This window comes from Gnatocerus cornutus, chromosome 7 (genome assembly GCF_029298725.1).
Source record: "Gnatocerus cornutus isolate USDA-ARS CGAHR chromosome 7, icGnaCorn1.1, whole genome shotgun sequence".
NCBI classification, from domain to species: domain Eukaryota; kingdom Metazoa; phylum Arthropoda; class Insecta; order Coleoptera; family Tenebrionidae; genus Gnatocerus; species Gnatocerus cornutus.
The window spans coordinates 18,673,403-18,692,677 of NC_142239.1; the positions used below are offsets into that span (position 1 = coordinate 18,673,403).

General features: G+C 43.7%; 2 protein-coding genes and 2 non-coding genes across 5 annotated transcripts; 2 read left to right on the plus strand and 2 right to left on the minus strand.

The window, feature by feature from the left end:
* Positions 1-1,888: 1,888 nt before the first annotated feature.
* On the plus strand, positions 1,889-1,960 carry TRNAA-CGC (transfer RNA alanine (anticodon CGC)). The gene has a single exon. It is a non-coding gene; the product is annotated as a tRNA-Ala (tRNA).
* Positions 1,961-2,411: 451 nt separating this feature from the next.
* On the minus strand, positions 2,412-2,483 carry TRNAE-UUC (transfer RNA glutamic acid (anticodon UUC)). Its single transcript has one exon. It is a non-coding gene; the product is annotated as a tRNA-Glu (tRNA).
* A 336-nt stretch (positions 2,484-2,819) lies between these two features.
* Adk2 (Adenosine kinase 2) lies at positions 2,820-4,453 on the plus strand. The gene is made up of 5 exons (XM_088040763.1): positions 2,820-2,915; positions 2,975-3,174; positions 3,224-3,707; positions 3,755-3,925; positions 4,010-4,453. The coding sequence occupies exons 2-5, from the start codon at positions 3,155-3,157 to the stop codon at positions 4,373-4,375; spliced, it is 1,041 nt and encodes a 346-aa protein (XP_087896889.1). The 5' UTR covers positions 2,820-2,915; positions 2,975-3,154; the 3' UTR covers positions 4,376-4,453.
* Positions 4,454-4,571: 118 nt separating this feature from the next.
* On the minus strand, positions 4,572-19,168 carry enok (histone acetyltransferase enoki mushroom). Of its 2 annotated transcripts, none has more exons than XM_088040732.1 (6): positions 18,084-19,168; positions 12,787-12,991; positions 12,509-12,728; positions 11,155-12,353; positions 6,649-10,169; positions 4,572-6,601 (listed from the first exon to the last, which is right to left on the minus strand). In XM_088040732.1, exons 1-6 carry the CDS (start codon positions 18,639-18,641, stop codon positions 5,252-5,254), a joined length of 7,053 nt encoding a protein of 2,350 aa, XP_087896858.1. In that variant the 5' UTR covers positions 18,642-19,168; the 3' UTR covers positions 4,572-5,251. The 2 variants fall into 2 exon arrangements, with proteins under 2 accessions (XP_087896858.1, XP_087896859.1); XM_088040733.1 differs by having other exon boundaries at positions 12,214-12,353; positions 18,084-19,163.
* Between the last annotated feature and the right edge of the window lie 107 nt (positions 19,169-19,275).

The window sequence follows — 19,275 nt, forward strand, 5'->3', positions numbered from 1 at the left end:
TTCTTGGAGGGTGTTGTGGTCACATCGCTAAACAATGCAGCCAACTTTAAACACGTATCAAGTAGTATTAGTTACCTGTAATTGTTCGCTTCGAACTGACTCGCCCCGATATATTGACGGGGTATTTCATTACATTATGTTTCATTGCAGTTTACAGTTGGATTGGATGGTTTGTGGTCGTTGCCTTAATGGCCAACTAACTACTACACCCCCGGCAGGGGCAGCCGCCCACAGCCAAACACGAAATATTACTACCAAACAAAGGGTCATTTTTGGAAGTAATCAAAGGGTATTAACTAGTTTTTTTGCCACAAAAATTAGAAATATGGTGGATGCGCCGGGCGAGATTTCTGAGTTTCTTGCATTCCAGCGAGTCATAGGTGTTTTCCGCATTAGCATAGTCGCTCCTCGTCGTCTGAGGCGATAAACAAGAAACTATGAAGCGGATATAAAGTACGACACGTTTTGTAATTCTTTTTGGTGGTCGTTTCCCCCGACTCGGGCCACAAATCAGGTACACATACTTAATAAAGTTCTTTGCAAGTTCTTAAGTTTGAAAACTTAGACCTCCACATAATACAGCGGAACATTTAAGCCCGTCCGCCACGTGTGCCGTAAATACGCAAGATGGAAAAGGAGCCCATGAAAGATTGTGCGAAATTAAGGCTTCGACGCTCATTAAAAAGAGAAAGAAAGAAAGGGAGGAGGGCGTCCGTCTCTGATTAGTTACTGTAATATAAGAATATACGCAAGACTTGATGAGTGTACAGGAATGCGGGAGAGAGAGGGTGGATGGGGTGTATGGAGAGTGGAAAGGAGAGAGGCGACAAAATGAAGAAATTCTATCTACATTTGCCAGAGAAGTTTTCTTTGGCCTGTCATGCAAAAACCTCCCTTCGCGAGGAGGGGTGGCGCGTTCAACCCCTTTACAATGCAGAAGTGGAGACAATAAAAGTAATTCTTTTCTTTTCCCTACATCTTACTTCATAGATTGTGCACTCTGTACTCGCCTTTAATTGTAATTTTGAAAGGGCTCTCTTATCACTTTAAATTTCGACGATTTCGCTTTGATGTTAATTTGGCTGATTTCAGCCGCTCCGCGCGGAATAATTAAGAAAAACCGAGAGCTTCTTCTGCGAACACTTTTTCAAGGCGCTGTTCGAGGACATAAATATTGTAAATCACATGCAAACGTGCGATAATTCATGTGAGAATTTCAACAACACATGCTCGTAAATTGGCGCGGGAGCCGAGAGACACGTAGCGAAATGATCTTTTGTGTTTGAAATCTCGAGCTGTTTGACCACGCAAAAATGGCGAAATTTTAGTATTTACTTAGCACTTGGCACAGAACCCAATGACCCTCCCTATCCACCCCAAAATCGCCCTGAAATCTATCCATCCATCTCGAATTACTTATTATTTCCTAGTAAGCTTTCGAGCATCGCCTCCAGTCATAGCTGTCACATCCTTTTTCCTCTTTCGCAAAAAACCCCAGAGATGCAGAAATCTCAGTCTCATCTCGGAGTATTAATTAATTTTTAATGTACTTCACATTTTCTTCTTGTCTAGTGAGGAGAGGACGAGCTTTCTTTTACCTTATTTTTACATTTTTTGTACTTCCTTTATTTTTCTTAACTTATGAATTCTTAATGAGATTGTAAAAGAGATTACGAAGATGCTCAGCATTTCATGTTGACAAACAGTGAGTAATGTTCTTACGTGCATAATAATGCGAAATTATTTTTATAAAATTAATTTGGACGGAAGTCGCGTCCAAAAGAGAATTCTCTGTCGAGATTACATCGAATAAAGAGAGCCATTAACATTTTTTCACGTCTTCGTGAGGTGTTGGTGAGGTACTCAGGTGGACACCTCCCCACCAACAGGGGGTGTAACTCAGTGGTAGAGTGTCTGCTTCGCATGCTGAAAGTCCTGGGTTCAAATCCCAGCTCCTCCAAAAGTTTTTTACCCTTTTTTTATTATTTTTTAATAACGTCAAATACTCAGTGGCCAATTCATAAAAACTTGGGTTGGTACTACAATTTTCTACTGTTTTTTTTACTAAACCGCGATAGTACAATTGAATAAAAGGCTTATACGTCACCAAATGCGGCTGCAATCTGCTAATCGCTAGGCCCTATTTAGCTGCTTTGAGAACTAGGCATGGTTGCCAACAACTTGTTACATTCCAAAGCCACTTGAACTAACATGTTGGTAACAAACACTAGAAGTTTGTTTATTTTTCTGTTGAATTGAAAAATAATGTTTATTCTTTTGTTTTCTAGGTGGTGAAGGAAGAAAAAGCCTTCAGAGATCACTCATCAGGGTCCAGCGTTTATGTAAGTCGTTGTTTTAGTAAAATAATTAGGTTTGAATTTTGCGTCTTTTGAGAATTTTTCAAAAAAAGATTCCGGTACCGGGAATCGAACCCGAGCCTCCTGGGTGAAAGCCAGGTATCCTAGCCACTAGACCATACCGGATATTTTAGCTGTTGTATCACCACTTCAAGATCAAGCTGCTCTATTTATTATCTTGGCATTTACACGTTTAAAAGTCTCTCTAATTTCTATTTACCTTGAATTTCGCTCATTATCTTAAACTTAACTCAAACTGCCATCATTGCGCTTACTGTAGTCGAGTAGCGGCCGCACGCACGTGTATAATTGGTTGCCTACTCTACCAAATTCTTGAAAATTTTCCGTTTGCGTTGTTTACATTACAAAATCTCCAAAGAAAACAATACTTATTCAAATAGTGTTGACTTTTCAACCTTTAGCAAACAATTGAGCTACATTTTTCGTTTATCTTTACACCAGAGCACTGGTCATTTTACGCGCCAATTCCTAAACCAGTTTAAATGGACCAATCGCGAGTCTTAATTTAATTTTGCCTTCTCAAGTCAAGTGGAATCCGTAAGTTTGCCTTAAATCGTCATAATACCTTATTAAATATTCATTATCTCTAATCTTAGCCAACAACTAAACTATAAATAATAACAATAATGGTTTTGTAACAGTTATGATATTTAATGAGCCGACCACACGCACGAGCATTAGTTGACCCCACTCAGAAATTGAGGTTATGTTCAAACATTTCTTTCAATTCCATAGTTCAATTCCCTTAAAAAAACGTGTTAACTGAACCCACTAAAATGCAGCGTGAAAATCTAAGGTACGTTTTAACTCCCACTTTCGGAGTGACTCGAAATTTCCACTTTTAGAGACAACTTGCTCCTGGGCATGGGGAACCCTTTACTCGACATTTCCGCCACCGTGGATAAAGATTTCCTTCAGAAATACAACATGAAGGAAAACAACGCAATTCTGGCCGATGAGAGCCACAAAAATCTCAATTCTGATTTGCTGGAGCAATACAAAGCGGAATTTATTGCTGGGGGCAGCGTCCAAAACACGCTGAGAGTAGCCCAGTGGCTGCTTGAGAAGCCGAAAGTGACCACTTTCTTTGGGTGCGTGGGTACCGATAAATATTCGCAAATTTTGAAAGACAAGGCTCAAGCAGATGGGGTTAATGTAGTGTACCAGTTTAATGACACTGTTCCTACGGGGACTTGTGCCGTTTTAATTACAGGGACGCATCGGTCATTGTGTGCAAACTTGGCGGCGGCGAACTGTTTCACCGTGGATCATATACGACATCCGGCGAATCGGAAGTTGATAGAGAACGCGCAGTACTTTTATATTTCTGTAAGGTTTGTTTTTTTAGGGGTGTTTTTACTCAATTTTGTTTTTAGGGTTTCTTTCTCACTGTTAGCCCCCCGAGCATTCTAGAAGTCGCCAAGCACGCTCTGGCTAACAATAGACCGTTTATTATGAATCTCAGCGCCCCTTTTATTTCACAGTTCTATAAAGAGCCCCTGATGCAAGCTATGCCTTACATTGACTTGTTGTTCGGGAACGAAACGGTAATCTTATCATAAGTCAAGGTCATATTATCATTTATGCAACACGATAAAAAATGCGAGTTTTCGTAACGGTTGTGTTTTTAGGAGGCCGAGACCTTTGCTACTGAACAAAACTTCGGCACCAAAGACTTAAAAGAAATTGCTCTGAAAATCTGCAACCTCCCTAAACAGAATGAGAATAGATCGCGAGTTTGTGTGATTACGACAGGTCACAATCCGGTAATTCTAGCTCGCGATGGGAAAATCACCGAATTCCCTGTAGATGTCTTGAGCAGAGAGCAACTTGTTGACACCAACGGCGCCGGTGATGCCTTCGCCGGAGGATTTTTATCGCAGTACATCCAGGGGCAAAGTCTCGATGTTTGCGTGAGGTGCGGCATTTGGGCCGCCTCGGAAGTCGTACAACGTAGTGGATGTACTTTTAGTGGGAAGCCTAGTTTTCAGCCTTAGAAATAAGCCACAAAACACGTGTACTTAGATTTTTATATCGTTGCACTGGTGAAGTTATAATAAAGGGCGCAATTTGTCTCAGTTTGTTTGAATAACCCTCTAACTTTGCGTTTGTTGCTATGGCAGCAGCGTTTTGATTCGAGTTTGGTGACGTAACTTTACGAGTGCGATTTGGAGGTGAAAGAAACGTGCGACGTAAAAACTAACATTTTTTAATATCATGTAGTTATACAAATTTTAATATACAGCGAAATTGCTCATACACAATGTTAAAGAAACAAGCTAACAAATCTAATCACAGTGCTACACGAAATAAAAATAAGTGATAAAACATCAAACACTTACGACTATTTTATTAGTTGTATTTTTTGATTATCATTAAATCTATTGCAATTTACAAGAAAAAGAAAAAACAATATTAGTTCGAGTTAACAGTTTGTGAAATAAAACTACGGAGCTCAAAACCTTGTCCCTGTTTAAATGTGACTTAATTAATATTCACAAAATTTACAATATCTTACAATATGAAATAAATTAATACTCTTAATGTACACAATACCTTAGTCTTTTGCTTCGTAAAATAAGCGTTGCGAACGTCTATGAATTTTCTTAAACTTTTCAAAAATCTTATAAAATATCCAGTTTTAATAAAATCTGCATTTTGATCAGGCCGATCAAATAAACAACAAATAAACTCAAGGTGTCCCTTGTATGTACAACAACACAACAGTTTATTTCTTTTTACAATCAGATCATGTAGCCTGCACAGCCCTGCGAAAAAACCGACGTTTTACCAGATAAGGCATTTCAACGAAAAAATTTCAACAAAGTAAAAACCGAACAAACTCGTCGTTATATCACTGGAAATCACTAACACTAACGTCTCATTGTCCCGTTCAAAGGTTGCATCAAGCCGCTGTTGATGTAACCGTAAGTGTACATAGTATTTTGTTGAGCCCTCTGAATCGCCGCCGGGTCTTGATATTGGGTCTGTGCCATATTCATGACGCCCATTTGCATGGGAATCTGCGCGTTATTGATGAATCCAGCGGCGGTGTTGGTGATGTAACCGGTCACTGGACCTGGTGCTTGTTGCGCCGCCATCCGATACCCGTTGAGGGAGTTGTACATGGGGTTCAGTGCGGCGACATTCGGACTCACTCGACTCGACGTCGTCTGCATGTGTTGCACCGATACGTTCGACGAGTTTCTTGATCGTCCCAGATTCTGACCGATGGGTGGTGTCACTGCTCCACCCAGTTGGTTCACATTCATGTTAGTTTGGTAGTATTTGTGATGGTATCCCAACACGGGAGACTGAATCGCAGACGGTGATGGAGCCAAGTTCCTCACTGTCTGATTCTGTATCATTTGGTGGGTCGGGGGAGGAGTCATGGTGGCGTGAGGGTGGTGCGTCGGAGGCGGGGATAAAGTCATCGTTGCCGGAGGCGGCGTCATTGTGCTACACGAGTTTGGAGGCATCATCTCCAGACCGTTCGTCAATTGTTGCAACTTTGCGAGGCTACAACTGGAATTACCACCTTGGCCGGGGTTTCCCTGTGTGGGCACTGGGGTGGGCGCAGGCGTAGGGGTGTGAGCGTGCGGATGCGGGTTAGTCTGTATGTAAAAGTTCGTGCCGCTAGTGACAGCACATGAGGGAGACGGCGCAAGTTTCTGATGCGTCGCGCCCAAACTTTGTTGAGCTGTCATTCTGTGTTGGATAACTGTGGTCATGGGTACACTCACATAAGTACTGGTCCCTTGGGCGGGGAACCCTTGGGTGCTCACTGCTACCGGTATATAATTTCCCGAGTTGATGACCGAATGATGCGGATGATGAGGGTGTTGATGCATGGGCGAGGCGCTCAACTGAGCGTGATGGGTGTAGCTCTGATGCATAGCGACTTGGTGCATATGATGCTGTTGTTGCATCTGATGTTGCACTTGTTGGTTCTGAGTGGGACTCGCTAACATGTGTTGGTGAGGTTGGGCGATGGGAGGAGTCGCCCTCTGTCGGTTTTGCGGCTGTTGTTGCTGTTGGACGGAGGTGTGCTGTTGAGCAGGAGGTGTCAACTTCATGCTTGGCTGCTTGTTAGTCGACGGAGTACTGGATCGGTTTCTGGGCTGTTGCATTTGGCGCTTACTCGAGCTAGATTGGTGGGGCATCTGCATGGGGGCGGCATTAACAGTAGGACTCGACGCCGGCACGGCTGCGTTTTGCTGCACCTACAAAAACATTAAATCAACGGAAAACAACACGGCCATGATCGTACCTGTAAACCGCTTTGTTGCAAGTTGTGTTGGACGCTACAATCATAGTTGGTTTGCGGTGGTGGAGCTGCGCTAACGGGTAAAACCGACGGCGGTCTGACGGGTTCTACGGAATTCTGCGACGCCATGTCGCTAGAAATGGACGCTGGCGATTCGAGACCTAATTGAGCAACATCGAGATCGCACTGTCCGTAATGCAAACTGTGCACGGAATTCGTCGTAGAGTCAGGAGTGTAGACACCCATTGATGGGATATTATCAGCGGAAGAGGGAGTCGGAGGTGTATGTTTGATCGAAGGAGTAGTCATCGGCTGTGGAGGCGGCTGCTGCTGAGGTAGCTGGTGTGAAGGAGCGGTTTCCACCACATCAAGTTTTTGTACCTCGTCACTCTTAGGTTTAGCGAGCTTATCAGGTGTTTTTTCCACCGCACAAGAAGAGATTTTCGGTTCATCGTTCCTCGTCTTTTTCTCTTCCTTTTTCGGCGACGACGTCTTCTCTTTGCTTTCTTTGCTCGTTTTAGTTTTTGATTCGTGTCTGTGAGCTTTCAGCTTCTCTTTCTCACAACTTTGTTGTTGTTGTTGCTGCTGCTGTTGTTGTTGTTGTTTCGGCAGCATATCCAGATGTGGGAACTGTAGTGGCGGCATCGGATAACCAGCGTAATCTCTTTTCGTGTGATCATAGTAAATTGACTTGTCCCACGGCAGCCCCCACTGCCACTGATGATTATACTGCGGCTGCGGCATATGATGGTAATTCTGCGGCGCCGCCATTCCGTAATCCGTCTTCGGCAAAATTTCGTTTTCTACGTGAACTTTGGGCTTTGGTTTCTCATGATGACGTGGCTTCTCTTCCTTAGGTTTAGTCTCAACCTTCGAAATAGGTTTCAAACTCTCCTTCTCTTTCGGTTTAAGTTCTTTAGTTTCCACAATCACCGGTTCGGGGGGTTTCGGCGTTTCTACTTTTAGTGGTTCGCTCTTTGGTGACTTCTTTTCCATGATCACGGGGACGTTTTCTGGAGGAGGTGTTGGCGGTTTTTGTTCAACTTTCTTTTCTTCGACGACCACCACTTCTGGTTTTGGAGCCGGTTCAGGTTCCGGCTCTGCTTTGGGTTTTTCTTCGACGACCTGCGGTGACGGCGCGGCGACTTGTGGTGACGGCGGAACGACTTCAGTTGGTTGTTGGACAACAATTTTATTTCTATCGTCATCCAGTTTTTCGATGTCCATATCCGAGGATTTCCGATCAAATTCGATAGGTTCTGTGGTCTTTTCAATCACAGGTGGGTCCTCGACTTTCTGACTAGCTTCTACAGGTGGTGTTGGTTCGAGTTTGTCTTCAGGCTTGGCCGAAACTTCTTCCTTTTTCACCGGACTGCTCACTACTACGTTTTGTTTGGAAATTTCCAAGATCTCTTTGTGAATGGTCTTAATTTTCTGTCCATCAATCTCCGTTTCGGACTCGGAAGTGGTTGACGAGTAGACCGTTGGAGACTTTGGTTTTTCAACTTCCTCCTTTTGAGTCTCTTCTTTTTGAATGTCTTTCCGCACAGCCTCCACTTTTTCTTTCGACGGACTTGTTTTAGGCAGTTTGTATTTGGTGTTGGGTGAAACCTCGAAGGCTTTAGGCGCCAACTCGTCTTTCTCCATCTCGTCGTCGGCTTCGGCACTGGAATCTTCTTCTGTTGAGATTCGACTGTGCTTCGTACTCTTCACTCTTGCTTCAACTGTCTCTTCTTTCTTTTCGCTGTCGTCGTCGGATTTTTCAGATACCAAACTTTCGCTCTCGCTCTCCCTTTGCAATTTATTCTTGATCATCTCAGGAAGAGTCATTTGCTTCTTAGCTTTGTTCTTCACGAATGGTCGCTTCTTTCTAGGTTTGGGTGTTTTTGAGACAGGCGTAGCTTCGACTTTCTCCTCAGGCTCTTCAGGTTTCTCCGCCTCCTCTTCCTCGTCTTCTTCTTCCGCCTTCTCCTCGTCCTCCTTCTTCTCTTGTTGTTTCTTCACTCGCCGCTGCGACCACCTCTCTCCAACCACTTTACTCTTATTCTGACCGACATTGCGTTTTGGCCGTGGCGTCTCTTTAATCGCCTGCATCTTGACGATTTCATCATCGCACTTTACTAATTTTACTTCCGGGTCTGTTTTCAACTTCTTCTCCGGAACTTCAGATTCTGTTTCGCCACGCTTCCGCTTGTTGTTTTCGTGGGGTTTCACTTTAACATCCGCAAACGTGGTCTCGTTGTATTTACTAGGTCTCGTCCTCTTCCGTCCAGACGAAGTCACTTCAACTTCTTCGTTCTTGTTGTTCTGCGGCGTAACAAGAGGAGTTGGGGTTTTAGGTTCGATCTTCGGTGTTTTCGGAGTCTTGGGATTCGCGCTGACTTTCCTCTTCCGTCCTTTCTTCATCTTGACGCCTTGTTGCGTCTCGATGATGATTTTCTCCGGCTGAGGAATGATAATGTCGGCGGTTTCCATGGGGGTGTTGTCTTTTTCCCCGTCTGATTTCTCTTCTCTGAAGGGGTTGACTGTGGGGGTGAGAAGTGGCGTCCATCTGAGACACTCCACGTCAATTTTTATTCGGGTTTTGCTTTTGGCAGCGCGTTCTGCATGTGCGTCAACTTTCGCCCAGTCCACGCATAAGACAACTTTGCGACCTGACTCGGAGGAGGTGCAACGGACGAACCCCAGGAGCTGTAAAGCAAGAGCGATGTCGTGGCAATACATTCCCGTTTCTTTGCTTATATCGGTTAGTTTGAGTTTGCCGTTGCGGTGGGTGTGTAAGTAGTCGAGGACCACCGATTTCCAATAAGCGTAATAAGAGACACGCCCCAGGTCAGAGAGGGGTTTTTCAGGAGTTCCGGGTTGTCCTTCGCGCTTCGATAACAGATAACTGAAGTCAATTAGAAACCGCCCGAAACCTTGGCGTTGATACTGAGGCATGGTCATGATGCACGAAACATTGTACTTCTGTTGACAATGCTTCTCTTTGGAGAAGTACCCCACTAAGTGGCAGCCCTTCTTGTCATTCTTCGTAAGGACGTAAAACAGGAAAGGCTCAACATCGTAGTAGAGAGTCTTGTGATCCAAGAACAACTTCGCGAGGAGACAGAGATTCTGACAGTAGATTTTATTGACGTTTCCATCGACTTCGAAAACCGACAACTCTCCACATCTGTAGATTTCAGTCGCCGGTGGATGTCTCCACGTGCACTTGTCCTGGTGCCTTTCCAAGACGGCCTTGCTCTTGGTATATTTCAAACAAAACTCGCAAAGAAACAATTTCGGTAACCGTGCGTACTCTTGAGGAAACGGACTCGAGTACCACGTCTGTATTTCGTACTTCCCGAACTCTATCGCCGCCGGACACCGGCCTTGAGACGACATCGCCAGCGACGGCGACGTCACAAACGTGGCACCAGGTGGTAACAAAGCAGTGGATGCATTGGCTTTCTCTCGTGTTTCCTTGAACAAATCCACGTCTTTCTGCGTGACTCCTGGAGGCAGCTGTGGCGGCTTCACCTCGTCTGAAACAAGAGGAAAAAACACATGAAAAGGGTGTGTCGGGAAGGAAAACCCACCATAACCGGTTGATTAGATGACATGCTAGTTGCATCGAGTTGTTGTATGAGAAAAACGCAATGTTATTTGATTCTAAACTGATTAGTTAAAAGCATTACGGTCACTTCCTGAGCTAGCCAATCAGACAAGTAATCTCAGAATGTGTTCAATGTAAGGTGCAAGCGAACCGGGATCCAGTCGGAGCGACTTTTCACTTGTTTAGGTTAGAGGTTACAAGTGAAGAATCACTCGGTGCTCAAAATAAGTAAGACTACCACACCAAGTCACATGCGGTCAGCGTCGGATTGGGGTCATTCCATCTTAAATCGTCGTGGAAAGAAACAAAGACGAGAAACGGATACGAATGAATATTAATGCACATAAAATCAATGGGTAATTACCAATATTAACAACCTACGGACTCTGTAAATATTTCATTCAAATTGCGGTTGCATATAAATGTTATTGTGGTTTTCGTTCAACAAAATAATATGCCGGTTTTGACAAAAAATGAACGAGTTTCCGGGAATGCATTAATAATAAAACAAATACATGTAATATATGGAATAATACACTAATAGATGCTTTTGTTTATTCAGTACTTCAGTTTTCGAATCAACAATGAAATTTACATCGTCGAGATAATAAAGCAATTTGTGCCTTGTTACGTTCATACATTTTTAAATCGTCGAAAAGCGCCTAGGAAAAAACGTATAAAAAAAATCATGAACAGGTGAAAACAATTTTAGAATAAAGTGACTCACCGAATGTTAAAAAAAAATCCCCTGTAAAAGAATTTTTGTGACGATTTAAGACGGAATGACCGTAGTCACTTAAGCGTTTACTTAAAAAAATCGAAAAAATAAAAGGTTTAGGGTACGAAAAGGAATCGGAATATCAGGAAGCTTTAACTCGTGAATATGGCAGAGAGGTACGGATTTCCGATCTTACCGGTCTGATTGTTGGTAGTAATCGGCGTCGGCGTCACCGACATAGCATGATGGTTTGTCTGTGTGGCCTCCGCAATAAGATTGCGTTTTTTCATTCGAACATCCTCGCTCGCATTTTGTCCGAACCCGACCGCACCCAACCCTCCATCGCTTTTAATTTTCCTTCTCTCTAGTTCGTGACGTTTCGAATAAACCGCCGTCTTTACGAGGTTAGAGGGCGTCATCGTAGGCTGGTTGCTCTCTTGTGAGGAAGAACGGGATGTGAACATGCCGGAAGACGAAACGGAAGGACATTTAGGAAGTTTCTGTTTGGGCGGTTCGATAGGAGCGGGAGAAGGATTCGCACGTTTGCGATTCTTCTCCTCTTCGACGTCGTCGACGTTCTTCGTCCGTCGATTGAGATTGTAGTTGGGAGCGGAACGACTCGATCTGTTTTCGGTAGCGGCGGCGAAGAGGTGACTCAAGCCGTCGAAGAGACCGCGTAGCTGACCGAAACCTGGTTTCGACTTATCAATACCACTACTCGAGTTGCTGGAGCTCTTGTCGTCGACCAGCGACGAAAAGAAACTCTTATTACCGTTACCATCGAGCGTCTTGAAGCTATCAAACGTCAAAGGCTCTTTACTCGCCAACTCTCTCTTCTTGGCTTCGGCCGCCGCGACGGCGAAACCCCACGGCTTATCTTTATCCATCGTTATGCCGCTGATACTCCCAAAAGTCTCCATCTTCTTACCATTACTAGTGAAAATACTAGGGATTTTAATGCTAGATCGAGAATTCGATGGCTCCACTGAAGAGTCTGTATCGGAGTCGCTGCTGCTCGAGCATTCCGAACTCGACGACTCTGCTTTCTTCTTCTTCGGATCGGCTTTGGGTTTTTTAGTCTGTTGTTTTTTCGGTTTCTCTTGCTTTTTGTTGAAAGCAGACGATCTGAAGAACTTTTGTTTCTCTTTGGACATTCGGTCGGAGGTTTCTAGGCGGTCGGTTGTGGTATTGGAGGAATGGACTTGGGAGGCTGGAGTTTGGAGATGATGATGTGATGTGGCGGGGGATGGCGTACCCTCATTGTCGCTGTCGCTGTTTTCTTCGTCACTGTCAAACGCCTGAGGTGTCGCTGGTATTCGGCTCTTACGGTTACCCTTCGATGACGGTGTCGTTGTTATCGTGCCGGCGCCCGGACCAGTGCTGCCATCCTTCGATCTGCAAAAACACAACCATGTTCAACCAAACGCGTCATTTACACCGAACAATTTGCAATTTTATAATCTAATTTAATTTTTTAATTTGTTTACGACGTGGGAAATTCCTTTAATTGTCGTAAACAATTAAGCAAATTACTGCACGCTTCCACTTACTTTTGACTCTTGTCTTTAATCTTCTCCCTGACCTTATCGATTTTTTTCTTAACATTACTACTGGCGTCCGACTTCCGCGTCTTATCGTGATGCCCCAAACAGTGCCTACACCTCCACGGACACTTGGGTTTCTTTTCGGCGGGCGGATCCAGACAGTCCATGTGGTAATTTCTTTCGCAACTGCAGCAGCAGAGCAAACACGTCGACACTCCCGTGTTGCCTGAAAAAACCACAATAAGAACAATATTACCACAGAAAAGGCGATGTTTTATTCATACCACAACCGTCGCAGGTCTTGCAATCTTCGCAGAACCATTTTCCACCTTTTGCGAGTAGGGTGGCCAATTCTGGTCCTGCGGAAGTACAAGTCAGATGAACCAAAGCACCGCATTCCGAACAAGCGCTGAGTTTCTCGGGGACTCCGTTGCGGTTCTTGGATTCGGTGCCGAGGCATTCCGTGCAGATTGGCAGGGGCGCCGGGGTCTGGAAAGAGAGGGTTGTTAAGACCTGACCACAAATTATCGTCTTTGCTGTTGACACGCTAAACAGGGATTATTTACTTTATTCGTTCGCCACTTGATTCCAAACCGCTCAAAATCCAATAATTACAAGCGTGCTAATCGTTTTGACACTTCGACACTTGTTGATCCTCGATAAAATTACTTCCAGAACGAAACCGGAAATCAACGATAAGAGTTTGCGTGGATCGATAATAATTGTTTTCATTTTACGCCGCTATTAATCGACAGGTGCTCGATTAAATTAACATTGCTGCGATAATTTCGTCGTTTTTTGTTACAATTCGTCGATTCGGGTCAGTTTTGGGCAGATCCCCTGTCAGCAGCTGCGTTCTCGTTCGATAATAATTGTCGTAGAACATTCATGAGCCCACGCGGTATTTTAAAAATATGTGGTGTTTATAAAAAGTCCGAGGACCCTTTTTATTCGTTGACCAATCGTGGACGCGTTAGGCGGAGTTTGTACCACGTGTCTTGGTTCAACCAGAGGGGAAAATGATTGATTTTTGTTCGGTGGTGTATTGCTGATTTTATCGAGTATTGGGTCAAGTGATTAAGTGTTTAGCTCTATTGTTACTTGTTTGACACGTAAATAAATTATGGGACTTATCAGAGGCGGCGGTGCGCTACTGCCAACTCGGGGGACAAATGACTGCTGTCAATTATCATTTAGCCACCAATTTTCACAGTAGGCCACGCTTGCCTTTCAACCAATCAAATGACTGATTCTGTCAACCTTCACACAACTTTTGTCATTATCAATTTGGTTACTAAGGAATTGACATTTATGATAAAACATGTCAAGATTTTGAGCTTTTACCTGTCAATTGTTGTCAATAATAGAAACCGCGTTCAAATTCCCTCCGCAGCGATATTTTCCCCAAACCGCGCTCCCCATTAAATTTGACATGAACCGGGCGAATTGCCCCAGAAAGCCACGAATCTGCGCCGCCCTCAAACGACCCTAAATCGCATTTTCCCCCGCCCCCACCTGTTGATCGCATCGAACTTGACTTTTTTCTTTCATTAAATTGTCATTTTAGACACGTGAACCCGTGGAATCACTCAATCAAAAAACAGTGTTGCCAACATCATAAAAAATGGAAACAATTGTTCCAAATCGCGACGTCGCTTCAAACTGATCGTTGCATCATCAATAAATCATGAGCAAAAAATGATAAATTTTTCATCGTAATTGAAATTTAATCAATACGCCTCCTGTATCAAAGACAGCTGCTCTATAATTACGATTGCAGTTACTTATTTAAGAGTTTTTCCACTATTTTACGTCACGAATTTTAATAGCGTCGCGTGTCAACCCGATAAATAGCGACTCTTAATTGTTCGTATCGATGCATAATTTATCGTTCTTTTTATCGTTACCTGAAACGCGCCAGCGAGGAAGAGCTCCCTCAACAACTTCCTGTTCAATTCTTCGATTCTTTCGTTGTAAAAAATGCTCTGACGTTCTCTTACGATTCTCCCCATGAAAAAAAATTCCCATCGGTTTATGAACACAACAAAGCACACAACGGACACTATGTATGTCCACATCTCACGAAAAAATCCAACTTTTAAAAATAAACAAAGATTGCAATATCGGCGGCGGCGCATTCCATCGCGCAAATCAAAAATAAGAGAATAACGTTATTGCTCTCGGTGCCTCCCCCCGTCCCGAAGACAAAATTTGATGTAGCTTCAGAGTTTTTTTTAGCCGACGGCGACGCCTTCGCGAAAAAAGCGCCAATTGATTGGTCGGCGGCAAAACGGGCGCCATGGCGATAGTGTTTTATTTTCAGTACGGAATTTTTGCAGAGGGAAAAATTGGGTGAAATTGCACGAAAAATATGACACAAATAAACGTGACCAAGACAAAAATTTCGATCTCGGGCTAAATTCGTGGTTTCTCTTCTACCTGGAATTTGATCGACGCTGGGAGATCATCCTCGATGAGTGGCCCGCCTTTGACGAAGCTCAAGACGGATTCCCTCTGCTTGTAGCACAAACACGACATCCCGTAAACGTAAAGAACGGTAAACTGTTTTGTCGTGGGAATTGACCATCATTCGAGGGGATGGATGATATCGGTCGATATTTTATAGGAAAGGAACGTTTCCACGTCGACACAGAGCACGTGATTCTGATGACGGCTGACGAAACGTCGTTTGGCGGCAGATCGAAGTGATTAGTGGTGGCGGCGGTGCGTGGAGTGAAAGTGCCAAAGGGAAACAAACCCCCGAATTGGGCCAACTAGCGCAGAGAAAATTTCGCAAGAAAACATGTGTATGTGCTTTGATCCGGCTCCATGGACCAGACTTCAAACCGTCAGAATATTACTCCGTTTTAGATCTACACCAAAAGAGACAAAGTCAACTCAGACACAAATAGACTATTATTAATAGACGGCTTTGTTTCCGAACTTTTTGCCCCCTTTTTTCCTTGCCATCTGTGACGGCTCGCTAGAAAAAATCGATCTTTTTTCAACTCGCAACCAAAAAACAACCATTGAACCAGCGCACCAGGTGAAACCTCAACGTGCCGACCACCTGTATGTAAATTCTTCTCTTACATCTTCTCGATTTCCGCGTGACCAATCAGAATGACTCACTCCTCCACGTCACGCCGGCCACTTTTTATTTGAAATCGATATAAAAGGTGCACTTATTTTCATATCCATACGGGGTCGGTGATCGATATGCACAAGGGTGTTCAAAAACAAAAAAAGTGCGCATGATTGGTCTCGTTAAACATGTAAACAACGCCATCTGCTCAACTAATTCCTCTTTTTCTTTCTAAACGGTTATACTCGCGAAGAACGAATGGAAAATTACTCCAAAGCCGCCCTCGAGGGGGGGAGAGGTTTGAATATGGATTTTTTTATAGGTGGCGCGGGAACGGAAACTGACAGCGGAAGTCAGGTGGATGAACATCGAGATAACTTCTCGGTAGTGTTTGATGATTTTATAGGTTAGTTTACGAGAGGTACAAGATCAAGGAGATAAGACCGAGTCGGTAGCGAAATTATGAGTTGTTTACAAGCGGCGGATTCTTTTGTTCTTCGTGTATACAGGATCCGGCTCGAGTGGACCAAATTTCACACTCTCAACCTGTCCAAAGGGATTACATGTTTGTAAATCCACTTTCAGATAAACGTTTCGCAAACTCGTAAAGATTACGCCAACGAGGAAATAGCGAACTAGGACAATCTCCACAGAAATTCCACCGCTAGGAAAAAAATATTAGAATTCGAATAAACGTCGGTAGAACCTGCTCCAACACGCCCATACCAAAATCCCCAAAAAAAATGTATCAATGACCTAAAGCTTCGTTCACACTTCCTCGAAAAGTCCACGTGAATCACTCCAACCCACGTCATATTCTCATAATCGTCTCGCAAACAACCAATAAACAATGACAAACAAGATGAGATCGTTCGAATAATTTATTCACGAACAAAGCAACACAAAAAATACACCGAAAATCCGCGAAGCTGCGTTCGACACGAGTCCCGACAACAATCACTTTGTAAGGTCATACGTGGAACAAAGAGAAAATTCCATAAACTTTCTTGGGTATCTGCGACCTTTAATTAAAACGTTGCAAAAGCGAACACCTGGAAGAACAACGAAAAAAAAGAAAAGAAGAGCGGAGTTTGATGGGAGACGAGTTTTTTTTCTGGGAAAACGCAGATGTGGAATTTATTTCCCGAATCGTTCACATGTTGGTGAAACGCGGAAATGTTGTCGTTTTAATTGTCGATGATATAAACTCGCTAAAGAGCGAACGAGGCGTTGAATCAATAAATAGGCATCGGATCGAAGGCACTCATACATCATAATAACAAGAACCGGTCTCTGGAGAGAATGTTGAAAGGAGAGCCGAGGTTTTGGCGGGAGATTCGCACGTTTATTTCATTGGCGTTCTTTTTCTTTCTTTTAATCTGTTATCTTCGATAACGATAAGGCTAACATCAAATAATGCAAAAGAAAACTAAAACCTACAGGGTTAGCACTTGGTGCAACTCACGGCCAACTTGATTATTAATATTATTATTAAAGCCTCATGATATAACAACCAAGTAATCGTTGTTTTGTGTTATTAAAGTCAAAAGTTAATATTTAATCAACGTTTCCTGTCACTGCAAACATACTTTTTTAAAATCGTGATCCCAACAATTGAAAAATTCCCACGTGCCAACCACAAATCCTTTTTAAACGAAACATGTTATACTTTCTCTTTAGTTTTATAGCATCGTTAATATTTAAGTTATTGTCACTTTGCATTTACGGAAAATGTAATTGTGCTTTCTCGCTATTTGTTGGAATGTCACTTTACGATCTTTTGTTAGATGATAAAACTAATGTTAAAATAAGAGAAAAAGTTTTACAATCAGACGAGTTGTCCTTGACGTCAGAAAAACAAGGGGAGCAAATATGATACAGAAAAACCTTCCCACTCGTCGGTAACAAAAAAATGTCGTCAATAAATGCCCACACCGGCGACTTGTCGAGTTTTCTAATTTATTTACATGAAGAACTTATAAATATTGACACGGAATTGAATTAATTGTGTAGATGTCAACCACTGTCGTCATCAATCAAAACGATAAGAAATGGAAGAATCGTGACACCCTGTATGCAATGTAAACAGTCAAAACACAATTTCATAATAGACTGACACTCGTTTAATTATCGGATTTTTGTTGATTTTGTTTTGTTATTTGCATTCTTTAATTGCGGGTGATCTAGTGGGCTCGACTAGATTAAAAAAAAATTATAATGAGGGGATTAGAAAACAATTGTCTGCAATATGGGCGTTTTTTATTGTCAATTTTGAAGCTTTGGAGTCAAAATGTGTTTTTGTTTGTTGTTTTTAATCAGGAAATGCCGCCGGTTCGCATCAATCAAGTCGTCTAAAAAGGCGGCAAACATCTGGAGCATCCAGTTGGCGCCTTTTCGGCACCATGACATTTCCTAACCTACAAAACCCCGTGAAATGTCAAATCTGGGTCTAGGGAAAATGTCCCGAGCGACGGAAAGCGAATGCACGTGTCCTACCTTGACGGCATCTTGCGAATCATCTGTCCTTTTAGCCGCCTCCTGCTTCTTTTTCGAGCTAGGGCTCTGGTGGTTGTAGTTATATTTGTAATTCTTTCCATCTTGAATGATGAGATTCCTTCCGACGGCGCGCTTAGCGGCCATCCGCAGCACATTCTTCAGGTCAACATCGGGTCCTTCGACGACAGTGTGACTCTGCCTGATGTACTTTTCGATGGACTTGATGGAGGAGCCATCCCGCTCCCCCAGCTCGCGCACCGCCTTGGCGACGACCTTGCTCAGGTCCGTGCCCTTCTCGATGCGCAACGTGCGACTCTGGAGCCCTCCAGGGTCTTTGTAGGAGCTCTGGCCCTTGTTGAAAACCTTGAGGACGGCACATTCCTTCACCGCCGCCTCCAGATGCTCCGCCACGACGTCCTCGTGGTAGTTGTGATGTTGACGGATCGCGTGGCAGATGCGCTCGACGCTCGGCCGCTGTTTTTGGGAGCGGATCTTGCGGATGGCGTCGAGGATCCATCGCGACCACACGCTCTGGGGCACCTCCTCGGGCTCGCACATTGTGCTTTTCACGCCGCCATTTTGCTCGCGGGGCCCGGTCGCCGCCCCCGACACGAAGCGACGCTAAGTTCTGACAGTTAGTGGCGGTTGGCCAACGGTTCCTAACACTGCACCGGGGGCGGCTCAGCCGACGTCGCCCACCATCACTGCACCCAAAACGACTTGCTGCGTGCCGACGACTTAGTTAAACCGCGAAATAACGACACTAAAAACGACATTATTCATCGCAATAGACACATCACAACAAAAGGTTAATATTGTGACAAAATGGCCAAAGCTGCGCGCGCACGAGGACCCCACTTTAACCGACAGATCAAATACATGGCAATAATACGTACTTCCGGCGCGGCGGCGAGGGGGGAAAATTGATCAACATCACTTTATTATCGGTTTACACCTTTCACTTAATCCAATTACGACAAAAACAAGCTGACTTAACCTGTCCAAAATTACACGACAAACGAACATCGACGTAAACGTCAAACCAGTGTCCAATCGAATATTAAAAAAAAGAAACAAATGACTGTATTATGTAATTAATATCGCTGTGCGGCGGATCGATGAACACCTGAGGGGAGGAGCCAACAATCATTACGTCAACATAAAAAAAAACAAATCGAAAAATGGCGAGAAA

What these genes read in the sequence shown, in the direction of transcription:
- Adk2 (XM_088040763.1), top strand. Translation starts at nt 3,155, where the DNA reads ATGCAGCGTGAAAATCTAAG. An exon ending in CGCAGTACTTTTATATTTCT is followed by an intron (nt 3,708 to 3,754) that starts GTAAGGTTTGTT and finishes TTTTGTTTTTAG; the next exon opens with GGTTTCTTTCTCACTGTTAG. An exon ending in TGTTGTTCGGGAACGAAACG is followed by an intron (nt 3,926 to 4,009) that starts GTAATCTTATCA and finishes TTGTGTTTTTAG; the next exon opens with GAGGCCGAGACCTTTGCTAC.
- enok (XM_088040732.1), bottom strand. Translation starts at nt 18,641, where the DNA reads ATGTGCGAGCCCGAGGAGGTGCCCCAGAGCGTGTGGTCGCGATGGATC. An exon ending in CAAGACCTGCGACGGTTGTG is followed by an intron (nt 12,729 to 12,786) that starts GTATGAATAAAA and finishes TGGTTTTTTCAG; the next exon opens with GCAACACGGGAGTGTCGACG. An exon ending in TGCAACAAAGCGGTTTACAG is followed by an intron (nt 6,602 to 6,648) that starts GTACGATCATGG and finishes ATGTTTTTGTAG; the next exon opens with GTGCAGCAAAACGCAGCCGT.